This window comes from Crinia signifera, chromosome 2 (assembly GCF_055691185.1).
Source record: "Crinia signifera chromosome 2, ASM5569118v1, whole genome shotgun sequence".
NCBI lineage: Eukaryota > Metazoa > Chordata > Amphibia > Anura > Myobatrachidae > Crinia > Crinia signifera.
Genome location: NC_139218.1, coordinates 129,267,650 through 129,282,778, shown reverse-complemented (window position 1 = coordinate 129,282,778; position 15,129 = coordinate 129,267,650). Strand labels below are relative to the sequence as shown.

Below are 15,129 nucleotides of genomic sequence, written 5' to 3'. Positions count from 1 at the left end.
CACACACACACACACACACACACACACACACACACACACACACACACACACACACACACACACACACAGTGAACCACACCCCCAGATGGAATCTAGGGGCATCAGAAGCAGGAGAGGGGCCCACAGCTTGACACTTGTGTATGTACTGGCTCTAAGTACAATAGGTCACAACATTACAAGATGTATTTTGAAATTCTATATGCATCTGACCAGGGACGTGCAGTCAGGGGAGGCATTGCCTCACCTGTCGTAAATAATAATAAAAAAAAATACAAAGATTTAATGGTTCTTGTTTCCTAACAGGGCGCCCAGATTTCCTATGTATGCTAACGTAGTGAAATCGCATCAGACATCGCATCACATGGCCCTTTTTTGTGGCATGAGATGTGAGATGCGATCTCAGTAGTTAATATGGTAAAACCTAAAACACCACCACTCTCCATGTCCCCCCGAAGCGTGGCGGTTGCAGCGAGCCCCGCAAGGGGTGGCTGAACGTGTCCTCTGACCTTTTCATGCCCCCACTATCCATGTCGGCTTGGAGTTGATTTTATATAGTGTGGCGAGTGCAGTGAGCTTCGGGGTGACGTGGAGAGTGGTGGTGTTTTAGGTATTTTACCATATGAACCACAAAAAAGGGCCATGCGATGCGATGTGCGATTTTACTTAGGGTGCAGTGAATAAATTAACTAAATTAACTACTGAGATCGCATCGCACGCATCGCAAGGCACAAAAAGCCATGCGGTGAGATGTCCGATGTGATTTCACTACGCAGAATAGCCCACTAAGCAAATAGCTTAGTGGGCACCCTGCAAGGAAACAAGTACCTATTTAATTTATAACATATATATTGTGTAATAAATATATTATGTGCATTTTTTGTATCTAATTTATGAGGTGTGTGGAGGCTGGGAGGCAGTGGGGGCTGTGCCTCCCACTGACAATTGAAAACTGACATGACTAAGGCCCCCATTTACCATTGATCGCATTTACAATGCGATCTGGGCGGAATATTTTATATTGTGTGTATTTCATGTGTTTGTTGTGTATATATTTGTGCATGAAACAACATTTGTGTACAATCTCAGACACTGAATTTGAAAGCTAAGCAATCATTATCTTGTACATATTTAGTGCCAGTTACATATCATGTCCCCAGTAGTGCCAGTTACAGATGTCCCCAGTAGGTTTTTAGGGGATATGGTCATTGGGTCACCAGCATGATGGTCGACAAGCATTAAGTCGACACCATTAGGTCAACATAACTTAAGGTCGACGTGCAGGAAGGTCGACATGGGTAAAGTCGACAGGATCATTAGGTCCACATGGGTAAGGTCGACAGGGTCCACATGTTTTTTTTTCCACTGTTTTTGGAGCCAAAATGTGCTGACATGTGGTATTTCATACCCTACCATCCACTAGGGCATGGGTCTTCAAACTGCGGCCCTCCAGATGTTGTGAAACTACAAATCCCAGCATGCCTTGCCACAGTTTTAACACTCCCTTATAGCAAAACTGTGGCAAAGCATGCTGGGATTTGTAGTTTCACAACATCTGGAGGGCCGCAGTTTGAAGACCCATGCACTAGGGCGTGGTGGGAGAATAAAATAGTGTGCCAAGCATCACAAGGCATCGTGCCCGAAGCATGGCGAGCGTAGTGAACCATTCGAGGGGACGTGGTGGTACGACATGTGCCGACAGGCGATATTTCATGCCGTACCATCCACTAGGGCATGGTGGGAAATTAAAATAGTGTGCCCGAAACATGGCAAGCGCAGCGAGCCATATGAGGGGATGCCGTGCTACGTTTTAGTAGTTATGTTGACTGTGTTGACATTCCGGTTAAAAAAAAAACATGTTGAGATTTTCAATGTCCACCTTACCCATGTCAACCTAATGACCCTGTTGACCTTGCCCAGGTCGACCTAATGACCCTGTGGACCTAAAGTCATGTCGACCTTCCAGCATGTCGACCTGAACTCACGTCGACCTAAATGCATGTCGACCTAATGGTGTCGATCTAATGCTTGTTGACCATAATGCTGGTGACCTAATGATCCACACCCAGTTGTTAGCAACAAAAATAAAGTACATTTTGGAAACGATGGTTGTTGGAATAATTTGGATAATGGATATTTGGATAAGGGATACTCAACCTGTACAACCTTACTTACATGAATTTGTTTCAGGGGAGATGGAGCAGTTTTCAATGTCAGATTGTCTTCAAAGCTTTGCATATAGTTCTGCATGTTGGATATTGGAGGGGGGGGGGGGGGGGGGGAGTAAATGTATTAGGGCATGAATTCCTAGATGATTTAGGGCATCATTTACAAGGCAAAAACATCCTATCCTGAAGTCCCTCCCATCTGGTAATTCGGAACCTATTACATTTCCCCCATAGTATTTATCCACATATGGGTGTCAGGTTGTATAATTTGAACTAATAATCAAACATATGTCTTTAACGCATCGTGTTGTGTGAAGCGTGAGTAACCAGGGTTATTATGATATTATTATACTATTTTGTTCTCTAGCACATGATTACAAAGAAATTGTTTGATCTTGAGAGTTAACATTACTATTGCATGACTCCTTTTATTAATGAGCCCTAATTATATAACTTATTCTCAACAGAGGGCAGTATTCAATGAGCATTTTGGCGATGTGCAGCGAATCCTGTTTAGGATTCGCTGCACATTCGCCACTGCTCGCCGCGTTCCGGAGCCTCGCCGGCTCCAGTATTCAACGAGTCAGGGGCTCGCTGCCCCTGACCGGCGAATTTGAGCTCCTGCGGCGGATGCCGCAGGGAGCCTGAGGACGGCGGCAGCCAGGGAGATGGAAGTCTCCCTGCCTGCACCAGAACGTTTGTGGGGGGGAGGTGGGCTCCCCGGGTGCCAGGCAGCACAGGCTGCCCCCCGGGGGTGCCAGCAGGAGACCGGGTATATTCACTACACCCGATCATGCATATGTAATGATCGGGTGAAGTGAATATATGAATATCTAATGAGCGGCTCAGCTCCGGCCACCTGCTGGCTGGTCTGTGTAAAAAAAAATATATATATTTTTTTAATTAAATATATATTCATGTGCTTACAGCACATGAATAAAAATAGCATGCCCCTCCTCAAAATAAAATTCCTGATTTTTTTACACCAAATGTAAAAAACAAAACACTTTATTTTAAAAGTTCACATTCCACTTCACCATAAAAAGATAGCGATTGCTACTCGGTGAATCATGGCGAAAAAAACCATGAAATGTATTCGCCATCTGGTCATTGAATAGGGTGATTCACCGTTTTAGTCAGAAATTCGCCTTACAGCACAAAATCGCCATAAAAACCTGGCGAATCAGCCTCATTGAATACCGCCCAGAGAGTTTAAGTGCTAATTTGTAATACCTGTAGATGGCACCACCCTTACATAATACATGTGACACATACAACATCGGCAAAAAATCACAGGTTGTTCTTTGTCATTTGCAGGACAACACCATAGATTTCCTGGAATACGTGGCTGCTCTGAATCTAGTTTTACGAGGAAAACTTGAGCATAAACTGAAATGGACTTTCAAGGTGTATGACCGAGATGGAAACGGCTGCATAGACAAGACTGAGCTCCTAGAGATAGTAGAGGTAAGACATCGGTTTGTGTGTATAATAAATTCCATACAAAGATAATGTACAGGTATAATAAAATTTCTAAATATAAAACAATAAACAAAAGAAAGATACAGATTTACAGCACTTAAAGCAAATAATTGATTATAATTGGACAGTTAAAAAAAAACACTAGTAATCTACCTTTATGAAGGAGGGGGGGCTACCGCCAGCCATGCTGCCAAGTCCTGAAGAGGAGAGCCCCGCAGCCGGACAGGTCCCTGCACCTGCCAATGGAACTCACAGGCTGCAGCAGGACCAGCACATGTGCCCAAGCGGTGGTTTCACTGCGCATGCTCAACCTCCCGGCTTCAATGTAGGGGGGAGCGGGTTCGGATTTCTGGTATCCGAATACTGGTAGAAAGGAATGAAATGATTGATTTGTAAAAGAAAGTGTGCATCTCCTATTTATGCACCATAAACTGCCTACACACTAGAATGATTTTTGGGCCGATTGGCCGATTTCCGATAAATCGGCCAATATATTGTCCGATGTTTATTGATAATCAGTCAAAAATCGGCCGATTTTGGTCCGATGCCCTCCCCGTGGATCTTTAGCTGAATCTTCTGATCTTACGTGCTGCACAAAAGATCAGAAGATTTAACAAAAGATGCACAGGAACGCACACGGGATCTTAAGAAAAATCTTTGGTAAAGATGTGCGCTTGCCTGAAATCTTTTGAATATATGGATGTGTCCCGAGTGGACGACGGCAGATCACAGTGGGTTTTGGGGCACACTTATAAAAGATATAGTATGAAGTGAAGAAATTGAGAGAATGATTGAGAGTAAAGGCCCCCATACACTATGCGATTTTGGGCCGATTTCACCCGATTTCAGCACTTTGGTCCGATAAATCGGGTGACATCGGCCCAAAAAATGTTTGTGACATCTGATCCAATCTGATGCGCGTTCCCGTGCTCATCAGATTGGATCAGGTGGCCGGAACTGCAGAACATAAGATATATCGGAATCTGAGCACCCACGATGTTTCAGATCCGATATATCTGTATGTACAACTCCGGGCACCTCCTCCTGGTACTACTGCTCTGGCCTACCCTCCAACCCAGAACACACGTCACAGGAAGGGGCAGGCACGATGGGAGAGAAGAGGACAGCAGAGGCAGTGAGACTCTCCCCTGCTGTTGGTGTTGGATGTCAGCGTCAACGCGGGCGCGGGCAGCTGTTGCTGGATATCAGCGCAGGCAGCAGAGCCCCGAAACACCCCCCCCCGCTGCTGCTGGATATCACAATGAAAAATCGCATTGCATTGCATCGCATTGCATGCCTTAAGTAGTGGCATGCAATGAAAAAATTGGGCGCCCAGATGATACACAAGTACCGAAAAAAGATTTCAAGGCTAATTTATACGCACATCTTACGATCGCAGATCTTTCTAGTGTGTGGGCACCTTAAGGGTGGGTGGGCGGGCCCAAGGACAATGCCATCTTGCACCTCTTGTTTTTGACATTATGTGCTCTTTGGGGCCTAGTTTTTAAAACTTTTAAAACTGCCATCCTGTCTGCCACTGCAGTGCCACTCCTAGATGGGCCACGTGTTTGTGCTACCCACTTGTGTCGCTTAGCATAGTCATCCAGCTACTTTGGCGCAACATTTTGTCCTAAAAACAACATTGTGAGGTGTGAGGTGTTGAGGATAGAGTAGAAATAATAGGAAATTAATGTTATTGAGGTAAAATAATAGCATAGGAGCAAAAAAAAAAAAAAGAACACAAAACAAATTCTGAGATTGTAGCGGTCTTATGAGATACAACACACAAAACACAGAAGGGTGGTGTTTTGGAAAGGATCCAGACCCAAAACACGGCCAGAGATATAGACCCAAAACACAAAACAGGAAAAATGCCTGGTGCACACCCCTACTTTAATGGACTGCATCTGCTGCAGCTCTTAATTCCCTGGCTGGGGCTGACGATCAAGCGGGAGTGGCATTCTACAGGAAGCCAGCACTCTGCTTATCACAGCCCAGTATGGCAGTACCAGAGGGAGGAAACACCCCCTCTGGGACTGTCAGTCCCATGGGTGACTGGCAAATAAGACTTGTAATATGAAGTCAGTGCAGCCATAGTGTACCCAGTGCAGTCACGGACTGCTCCTGACTCACTGAAGAGGCAGATTATACTGGGGAGCAGGCTGCAGTCCATATGTACAATCTGTCACTGCAAGTAATATGTTCAGAGTCAGTTATATGACTTCATTATGTCACACCTGCGGGATGAACTCACTTGCACTGGCGAAGTAGAACACTGCCTGGAACATTCTAAATATGTTCAGGGCAGTTCCTAAGGCTGCAGGGGATGCTGCAATCAGCACAGCATGGTTCTGGTTGCTATTCTTGGGGCCAGGGGTTTATCCAGAAGAAAATGGGGGCACCATGAATGGGGAAGGGGAGAGATTAGTGGTACCAGGTATCAGCTACAGTATATATTTGTCCGCACTGAAGGCTTCTAGAAAAGGAGCATGGCCTCACAGTATATGCCATCCTCACCAAACCACACCCGTAATTTGCATCACGCAGAGGGCATGCAATACATACAAAAGAAAAGGATATCACCTTTACTTGCTTGCCAGGACTTGGGTCTTGACATCTGGTCGAGGACCACATCCTCAGGGTTGCTGTTCCAAAAATCCTTGCTGCACAAGTGCGGTGGCCATTTTACAAGCGACTATTTACCGCAGCTGCATCTATGTCGTGAGAGTCCGGAAAGGTAAGTAGCAAAACATGAGTGCAGTGTCTACATATTGCACCCATTATTACAAATGCTAATGATGTTTGAGTATTTTTGTGTTTGTCATAGCGACCTAAGCATTGGTCTGCTAACACCCTACAGCAGGACACACGGGTAGGTGGATTCTGGGTCAGACAAAGGGCCTAATCAGACTTTATCACAGGGCACATTTAGTTAGCAAATGGACGAAACCATGTGCACTACAGTTAGGGCAAATGTAACATGGGCAGAAATTTTCCAGGCTCAGCTGCGCTGCCGCCAAGGGCTGTCCCGGAAAATTTCCTGCCATGCCACTATATATAGGTGCAAGCCAGTGGTGCCTCCAGTGGTGCACCACTGGCACACCACCTACTAGCAGCAAGGTAATCTCCCGTCACCATCGCCGTATGCTGTGAATTTGCTGGTGCTACCGGGCACTCCCCACAGCCACCGCTGCCAGGTACTCCCCTCCGCCACCTTCCATCGGCCACCGAGCACTCCCCAGAAGTTCAGGGTCACTCGGGAGCACTCAGGCTTTCCTGTGTTCAGGCGCCTGAACACATTAGCTCCCGAAGTTTCCCGGGTGGCCACTCAGGGCTGCTGCTGCTTCTGGCTGCAGCACTACTTGCAGAAGGTAGTGACTGCTGCTTATGTCCAGGGTTTTCCTGAGGCAGGACAATCCTGCCCTGGTAGGTTTGTTCTGCCCCAGGAAAACCCACCACTCAACGGTTAAAGGGGCATACACACGGAGCGATTTTGTGCTCTTTTCTATGCGATCTGACTAGTAAGCACAAATCACTCCATGTGTATGCCCCTGAGCGATGTGCAGTCCCACACATCGCTTCCGCCCGCTAGCATACATCCCAACTTTCAGGTCTTGTAAGGAGGGACAATAAGGGGGAGTGGCTTACTGTGAAAGGGGGCGTTGCGATGTCCCCCGAGGCCACGCCCCCATTTAGCCGCTGTTAGGGCATAGCAGAGAGGCTCTGCGAGCCTCTATCCATGCCCAGCCCCTCTAGCTGGTCAGCAACTTACAGGGGGGATTCCCAACTGCCTCCCCCATGCCGTGGGACACTCCCAGCCGTGGAAGGGGCGCGGGAACATCCCCGAAAACCATGATGTTCTCGCGGTAACTCAAGGTATGCGCTAGTTAAGTCAGGCTATGCAGTCAAAATCTAGTCAAATTGCTTGGCAAGTGACTGCAAATTGCTCTGTGTGTACAGAATGAGCGATAGTGATCGCGATCTACATCATCCTGAACCACTACCCTAACTTTTTTACATTTTACTATCTGATAAGGAGAGCCAAAGAGGCCAACGGCTCTCTTGGCTGAGGGGGGTTAGTAGGGGGAAAATGGTGTTTGCTTCTCCACGATATGCGGGAGTAGCAGGAAACTGAAAAAAAAAAAAACATTAAGACCGTATTAATACATCTGCCCCTATGCAGCTTAAAAAAATTGGGACCATTGATTAAGTTCTGCAGGGCATAAAGCAGATGCCCACACAGTACAAAGCATAGAAAATAAATACTCTCATCATGGATGTAAACAGAGTATGGGCAGAAAATAGCGATAGATATGTACATAGGATTCACCCTATTCAAAAAAAAGGGCCAATTATTCCATTATGCAAAAAATTCAGCAGTGGTAAAAACTCTAAAGGTGGCCATACACTAGTAAGATTTATCTGCAGATCTGTCTAGTTGGAACAAAAACATGGGCCCTTATTCTGATCGGTGCGGCCGGATCCGATTATGCGGCCAGGACCGTGCGCGCGAAACCCCGCCTTCCATACGGATCGCCAACTCCGTCCGTATGCGGTAAGAAGCTGGCCGAACGGACCGCACGTGTATTTTTCACGGAATACGCCTCCTCCATCTCAGGGAACCTCCCCCATCATTCGATGGTCGCAGACCATCGAATGCAGGACCGAGTGGTCCACCAGCTCCTGCAACCTCAGACCACACGGACATTTTTCCGTGCAAAAGCAGGGATCTGGGCGGGCAACTGACATACGGCGATGTCATATGTCCGCCCCCTACACGTGCGTCACGGACGCATTACCATATGTACGCCCAGCGTTTGCATGGGAACGCCCATGAAACGCGGGGCGTATGCATATGGTAATGAGCCCAAATAGCCCTTCACGCCCCTCTCCACCCCCTGTTCAGAGTGTTCACATATCATGCGGGATTTGGCCGTACGCCCCGCTCGCACATGCGCAGAGACGCCTCTGCACATGCGCAGACACAAAACATCTGTGGGCCGAACGCACGCGAATATATCCGCACCGACCAGAATAAGGGCCATGGTTATGAATGAGAGCAAATGACAGTTGACCATTTGTGTGGAAATGCTGGAAAACTGACAAACACTCATCCATAACCATGTTTTTGTTTCAACCAGCCAGATCTGAAAATAAATTTTGCTAGTGTATGGGCACCTTTAGATCGGCTAATTAGCCATTGATCCATGTGTTTTTGACAATTTCTGGAATTCCGGCCAATTTCCGGCACTTTTCACACCCTTAAAAAAGAGAAAAGGCATGAGCGAAAAATTCCTTCAATAGTGGCAAAAATGGCCGCATAGGTGAATATACAATTAAAGACTATACGATATAGGATTAATTACCTGATATGATTTTTGGTCACATAATAAACATATTAATTTCCATTTCAGTCTATTTACAATTTGAAGAAAGTGTGCCGCCAGGGACAAGATGATCGGATTCCCTTGTTGTCACCAGAAGAAGTGGTGGAAAGAATATTCCAGCTAGTGGATGAGAATGGAGATGGTAAACTTTGGTTGTTGTTTATTAGATACGTTATTTGGCTATATATACAGAATTATAACTAGTACCAGATACATTTTATTAGATAATCTTTAATTAATTGTATAATATGCCCTCTACATATGTATCTTTTAGCAATATCTTGATATTATGAAACAGATTTATTTTTCTTGTAAATAACATACATCTGATTTCTGCATATAGTTGTATCCATAGTTGACCTTTCCAAATATACAGTATAATGAGTGGGACATTAAACAGGCTGCACTGTGGGTATGATGTGGGTGTGATGTGTTGCAGTTTAGTTATTATAAATATTATCACTATTATTATTATTATTATTATTATTATTATTATTATTATTATTACTACATAATTTAGGAATATCCATTTTCTATCTTATTTAAAACCATTAGATGGTTTTGAATAAATCATCCATTCAATGCACATATTCGGACCAACTGTGAATGTCTACCGCCAGTGACTGCCTTTGAGCTGCATTTGGAGCAGCATGAGATTACAAAGACAGTTCTAATGAAATCCCAATGTTCAATACACCATGCTGTCATTCGGTACCTTGGATATGGAACCGTACAGGATTGGCATGGGAGTATTATTTTGGAATGAGGTTGCACATGAACAGGAGATAAAGACTTGAGAACCGGTCTTGGATTGGATCGTCGAGATCCGATGTGAGCTCGACAATCCACGGCCGTTCTCGGCAAAATGAGCCTGACTGCTTTTTAAGTCGGGCTCGTTTTGCCAAGATGCCTCTTCAGTGCTGTTGGGAAAGACAGCATTGAATAGGCAACCGCCGCTATTTCCCCTATCAGAAATAGCGTGTTGGCATTGAATACCCCTCCCCCCATGTTTACATTGACAGTGCTGCTTACTGACTGAGGAGGAGATGTACTAAGCCCTGGAGAGAGATAAAGCGGAGAGTTGAGCTCCTAACTGCCATGTTACTGACTGCGCTTGAAGAAATTACAGTTAGGAACCGGTCTGCTGTTACTTTAACTCTCTCCAATTCATCATTCTCCATGGCTTAGTACATCTGCCCCACCATAAGTGAAATGATTTTTGCCGAAGTTAATAGACAACTGTGCTTGCACCCACTGCTAAATTGTGTTGTATCCAGAAGTTCCACTAATAAGACCTTTTCTTTTATCTTCAGGCCAGCTTTCCCTGGATGAGTTTATAGATGGTGCTCGCAAGGACAAGTGGGTGATGAAGATGCTTCAGATGGACGTCAGTCCGGGCAGCTGGATCACTGAGCAGAGGAGGAAGAGTGCTCTGTTTTAATGCTGATTGGCTGATTTGCATTTCATTGTTTTCTGAAGACCTGAAGAGCTCCTTAGGAAATGGGACTTCTCAGTGGAGAATTAAAGCAGACATTCACTTGGCTTAAGTATGAAGATCTGAACATAATGCCTGTACAATGTATTTCTGATCAGAAATGATTATACGTTGACGTACTTTTCTGAATCACAATTGCTGCTATCACGTTGCTGAGGTTCACATGTTCCCCACAGTCTAATGCAATGTGAGCAGACATAAGGTGATTCCTGAGCTTTGTACAGCATATGGCCAAACCTGGATGATGTGTGAGGTGCTTGGATATCCTTATTTTGTCATCTCAGTCTTACTAATCATTGTCTATGTGATTGTGGGGATAGAAGTGGAGGTTACCTTTAAAATGTATTCTTTTCACTCCCTAATGGTTCATGAAAACTATTAGAATGGGAAAGTGTTTGATGGGTAAATATATTAAACTATGTAGTGTGTACAGTATCTGGGTGGGAGGAATAGCGTATATCACAGGTCTTCAACCTGTGGCCCTCCAGATGTTGTGGAACTACATTTCCCAGCATTCCCTGACAGTTTTGGCATGCTCTTATAGGAAAAAATGTGGCAATGCATGTTGGAACATGTAGTTTCACAACATCTGGAGGGCCACAGGTTGAAGACCCATGGCGTATATATTGGTGGTTGGAAAGGAATGATAAGGATGAAGGTGACATGGTACAGTGTACAGTAAGCACTGCAGTATATGTCGTTAGAATATGTATATAATATTGTGCTCTATTGTAAGCTATGCAATTGCATTCTACTTAGCCAGAAGATTGTTTAAAGTGTACTTGTCCTATGTATACAGTAAGGGCAGCCATTTTGTTCACTAAAAAAATGATTCAGTTTACAGTATTGTACATGTCCCACTCTTTATCTAGCTGTAAGCAACATCTCATGTTTAATTACTCCAACCTCGAAACTTAAGGGCCTGATTCAGAAATGTATGCAAATGTGGCTAGTGTCCGGATTTGTACTGACACGCCCACTGGCACATGCGCAGTCTCTGATGCATGTGCAGACTGCAGATCATTGCTCTACTGCTAAAAAAATTGAGTTCGCTTCCAACAATCAATAAGGCCAAAAGAGTATTGACAGCGCAGCAGAATCCAATGTCTGATTTATAATATATGGCCAGTTGATTGAATAAACTTTTTAAATGTTGCAAATAAACCAATGTTACAATTGAGCGCTGGTAATAAGTGATGGCTGTTTTTGACTTTTTCTATACTATTCATGCTATGAAAACAGCGCAGCAGAATCCAATGTCTGATTTATAATATATGGCCAGTTGATTGAATAAACTTTTTAAATGTTGCAAATAAACCAATGTTACAATTGAGCGCTTGATATGAGGAGTCACCCAATAGCTGCTGCTTTCATTGTGGGGGTAGTCAATCTTCACAAGAAACCAAGAACAAAATTTTACTATGCAGATGTAGGGTTCATGTAAGCATATAAAGCATCAATGAATCAGTTTTAATATATATACACAATTTTTAATAAAGCCTAAATATATATAAAAACAATTCAGCACATTGATACAAGCAAGGAACAAGTCGCTGACACAACATGTCTATCCTTTAGGCACCACTACTTTTATTACATGTATCAATGTGCTGAATTGTTTTTATATATTTTTATGCTTTATTTAAACTTGTGTATATGTATTAAAATTGACTCAGCGATGCTTTTTAAATGTTGTGCCCAGCTTTATCTCTTTGTACATGGATGTACTCTACACATTAAGGGTGATGATGCAATTCACATTAAATCCCATCATTGTAGCCCCGCTCCCCACTTTACAATCCCGTCGTTATTTGCATTGTACATCGGGAGTGGAGTCACATTGACACAAGCGCATCTCCACACACCCATAACCAAGACCGCCCATATTAAGCCAACATGCAACACCTCCCCTGCTATTTGACCCAGCTGCTCTTAATTCAGAGTGCAAAATGGCTGCTGATAAATACTGCAGTGACATAATTGGTTCTTATCAAATTAGTAAACTGACTTTCATTAATATTAGATCATTCCGCAAAATATCGGTCTCCACTGTATATAGATGACAAGTACACTTTATATTTTCTATAACTTTACTAAAACTTGTTAAAACTGCACTTGTATACTGCACTTTGATACCTTGTAAATAATAAAACACATTTTAACTATTTCCTTGTCAAAAGAGCCTTTCAGCAAAGTAAGCCCTTTGGTAGGGAATGATCTATATATATATATATATATATATATATATATATATATATATATATATATATATATATATATATATATATATACAGTAATATTTATCCTGATTTTACTAAAGAGCGACTTATACAAAATATGTAGCATATCCACTTGCCTAGTGTGTCTTATGCGATTTCACTGTCTGCAATGTATGCATGTAAGGCTGGGTAGACACTTGGTGATATATTGTTAGATTCGTCAGTGGATAGGTCGGATGGCCAACACATCCACCAAATATGTACCCAGCCTATCTCTGCAGATCTGTACACATTTTGTACATTTAAAACTTTATGAACAAAGAGGAAGAACAGCAAAGGAGCAGGGAAAGAAGACAGTGAGGATGCATTCACATAAATTCAGCCGATGCATATAAGGAGGTGTATTTTTGCACAAGCCAGGTGCACACTGATAATCACGATGAATTGTTTGAAACTAGTTGCATATGCTGGCAATGCAGGTGAATGGTTACGGTATAGATGGTCTACAGCAGGCATGTCCAACGTTGGCCCTCCAGATGTTTTGAAACTACACATCCCAGCATGCTTTGCAATAGTTTTAGCATTCTCTAATAGTAACACTGTGGCAAAGCATGCTGGGATGTGTAGTTTCACAACATCTGGAGGGCCAACGTTGGACATGCCTGGTCTACAGTGACCAGGTTGACACCTAAGAATGGTAGACATACTCTAGGTCAACATTGCCATAAGGTCAACCCAAGCTTTAGGTCAACGTGGACATGGTTGACGTGAATAAGGTCGAAATGAGTTTTTCGCAGTTTTGTCTATGTCGACCTACAGTATGTCAAAATGGACACCGTACAAGTGTACTGCTTCCCCTAGCATGGCTCGACTTGGATTGTAAAGTATGAAAAATGACTTTTAGGAAAAACTCCTGTTGACTTTATTCATGTTGACCATGTCCATTTCAACCTTAAACTTGTGTTGAACTTATGTCAGTATCGACCTAGGATATGTAAGCATTCTTAGGTGCCGACCTAGTCACTGTTGACCATAAGTGGTCGACCTAGTCACTCTCAACCTAGACATTGTCGACCCAGGGACTACATACCCATCTGAATATGTTTATACTGTAACTATGCTATTTTTCTGTGCACCTTTTTCTTTTTTAACCAATTTATTCTCAATTTGCTTTGAACTTGGCTCCAGTGTATGTACTGTACTCACTCACTTGCTCATGGATACAATACTGTTATTGAGCATGAGCAGTATAATGTCTTTGTAAACATTCTAAATGTAATAAAACTATGTAATAAAACTAGCAGTGAATACAGTATATAAAGAAATGTCCACATACGTCAAAACATTCCTGTTTTAGTGCTAAAGTAGCTGACAATAAGTCACTTTGAGGCTTATTGGAGACAGAGCACTACATAAATACAACTATTATTACTACTATTAAGTCTTGGTATATACATGAGGTATTTATAATATAGAAATCAGTCCATTTTAATGGTGTTATGCAAGCTGTGTAGATTAGTAGAGTCAACAACATATATATATATATATATATATATATACTGTATATATACTGTGTGTGTATATATATATATATATATATACTAGGTGATTCATCGCGCCCTACGGGCGCTCTTCACACCGTCGTAAGGGGCTGCGCCCCCTTAATTTGTGAACGTTTGTATATGAGAAATATGGTTAGAATTGTATGAAAGATGCCCTGTATTGCAACTTAGGTGTCCGCGAATCGCGGGAGGGGGGGTCACGGAGGGTGCCGCGAATTGCAGGAGGGGGGGTCGCGGGGGGTGCCGCGAATTGCAGGAGGGGGGGTTGTGGGGGGGTGGATGTTGCGAATCGCGGGAGGGGAGGGATTGCAGAGAATCGCGGGAGGGGGGTCGCGGGGTGGGTTGCCGCAAATCGCGGGAGGGGGGTTACGGGGGCGGGGGTTGCGGCGAATCATGGTAGGGGGGGTCGCGGGGGGTGTGCCGTGAATCACGGGAGGGGGGGTCACGGGGTGGGGTGCCGAGAATCGCGGGGGGTGTGTGTTTGCCGTGAATCGCGGGAGTGGGGGTTGCGGGGGGGGTGGGGGGGTGTGACGCGAATCGCCACAAGAAAAAATCAACACAGAAAGGTCAACACATGTAAATGTTGACATAAGTGTGGCACTTCATTGGTGTCCATGTCGACACATGAGAATGAATATGAAAACATTCAAAAAATGAAAAAAAAACCTTCAAAAACTCATGTCAACCTTTTTCATTGTCGACCATAGCCGTGTCAGTGTTTTCCATGTGCAATTTAATTCTGGAGCTGCCGCGAATCACGGGGGGGTGCCGCGAATTGCGGGAGGGGGGGGGTCGCGGGGGTGGGTGCCGCGAATCGCG

The 15,129-nt window shown here is 44.0% G+C and overlaps 1 protein-coding gene across 1 annotated transcript in view; it reads left to right on the top strand.

Moving 5' to 3' along the window:
* The window catches only part of GUCA1B (guanylate cyclase activator 1B), a 40,346-nt gene extending 27,697 nt beyond the window's left edge, over positions 1–12,649 (top strand). The window contains exons 2-4 of the mRNA XM_083171063.1: positions 3,483–3,632; positions 9,062–9,176; positions 10,348–12,649. Coding sequence (XP_083027189.1) covers positions 3,483–3,632; positions 9,062–9,176; positions 10,348–10,475 — 393 coding nt within the window. The 3' untranslated portion in view covers positions 10,476–12,649. The remainder of the gene's footprint in view (positions 1–3,482; positions 3,633–9,061; positions 9,177–10,347) is intronic.
* Positions 12,650–15,129: the final 2,480 nt, after the last annotated feature.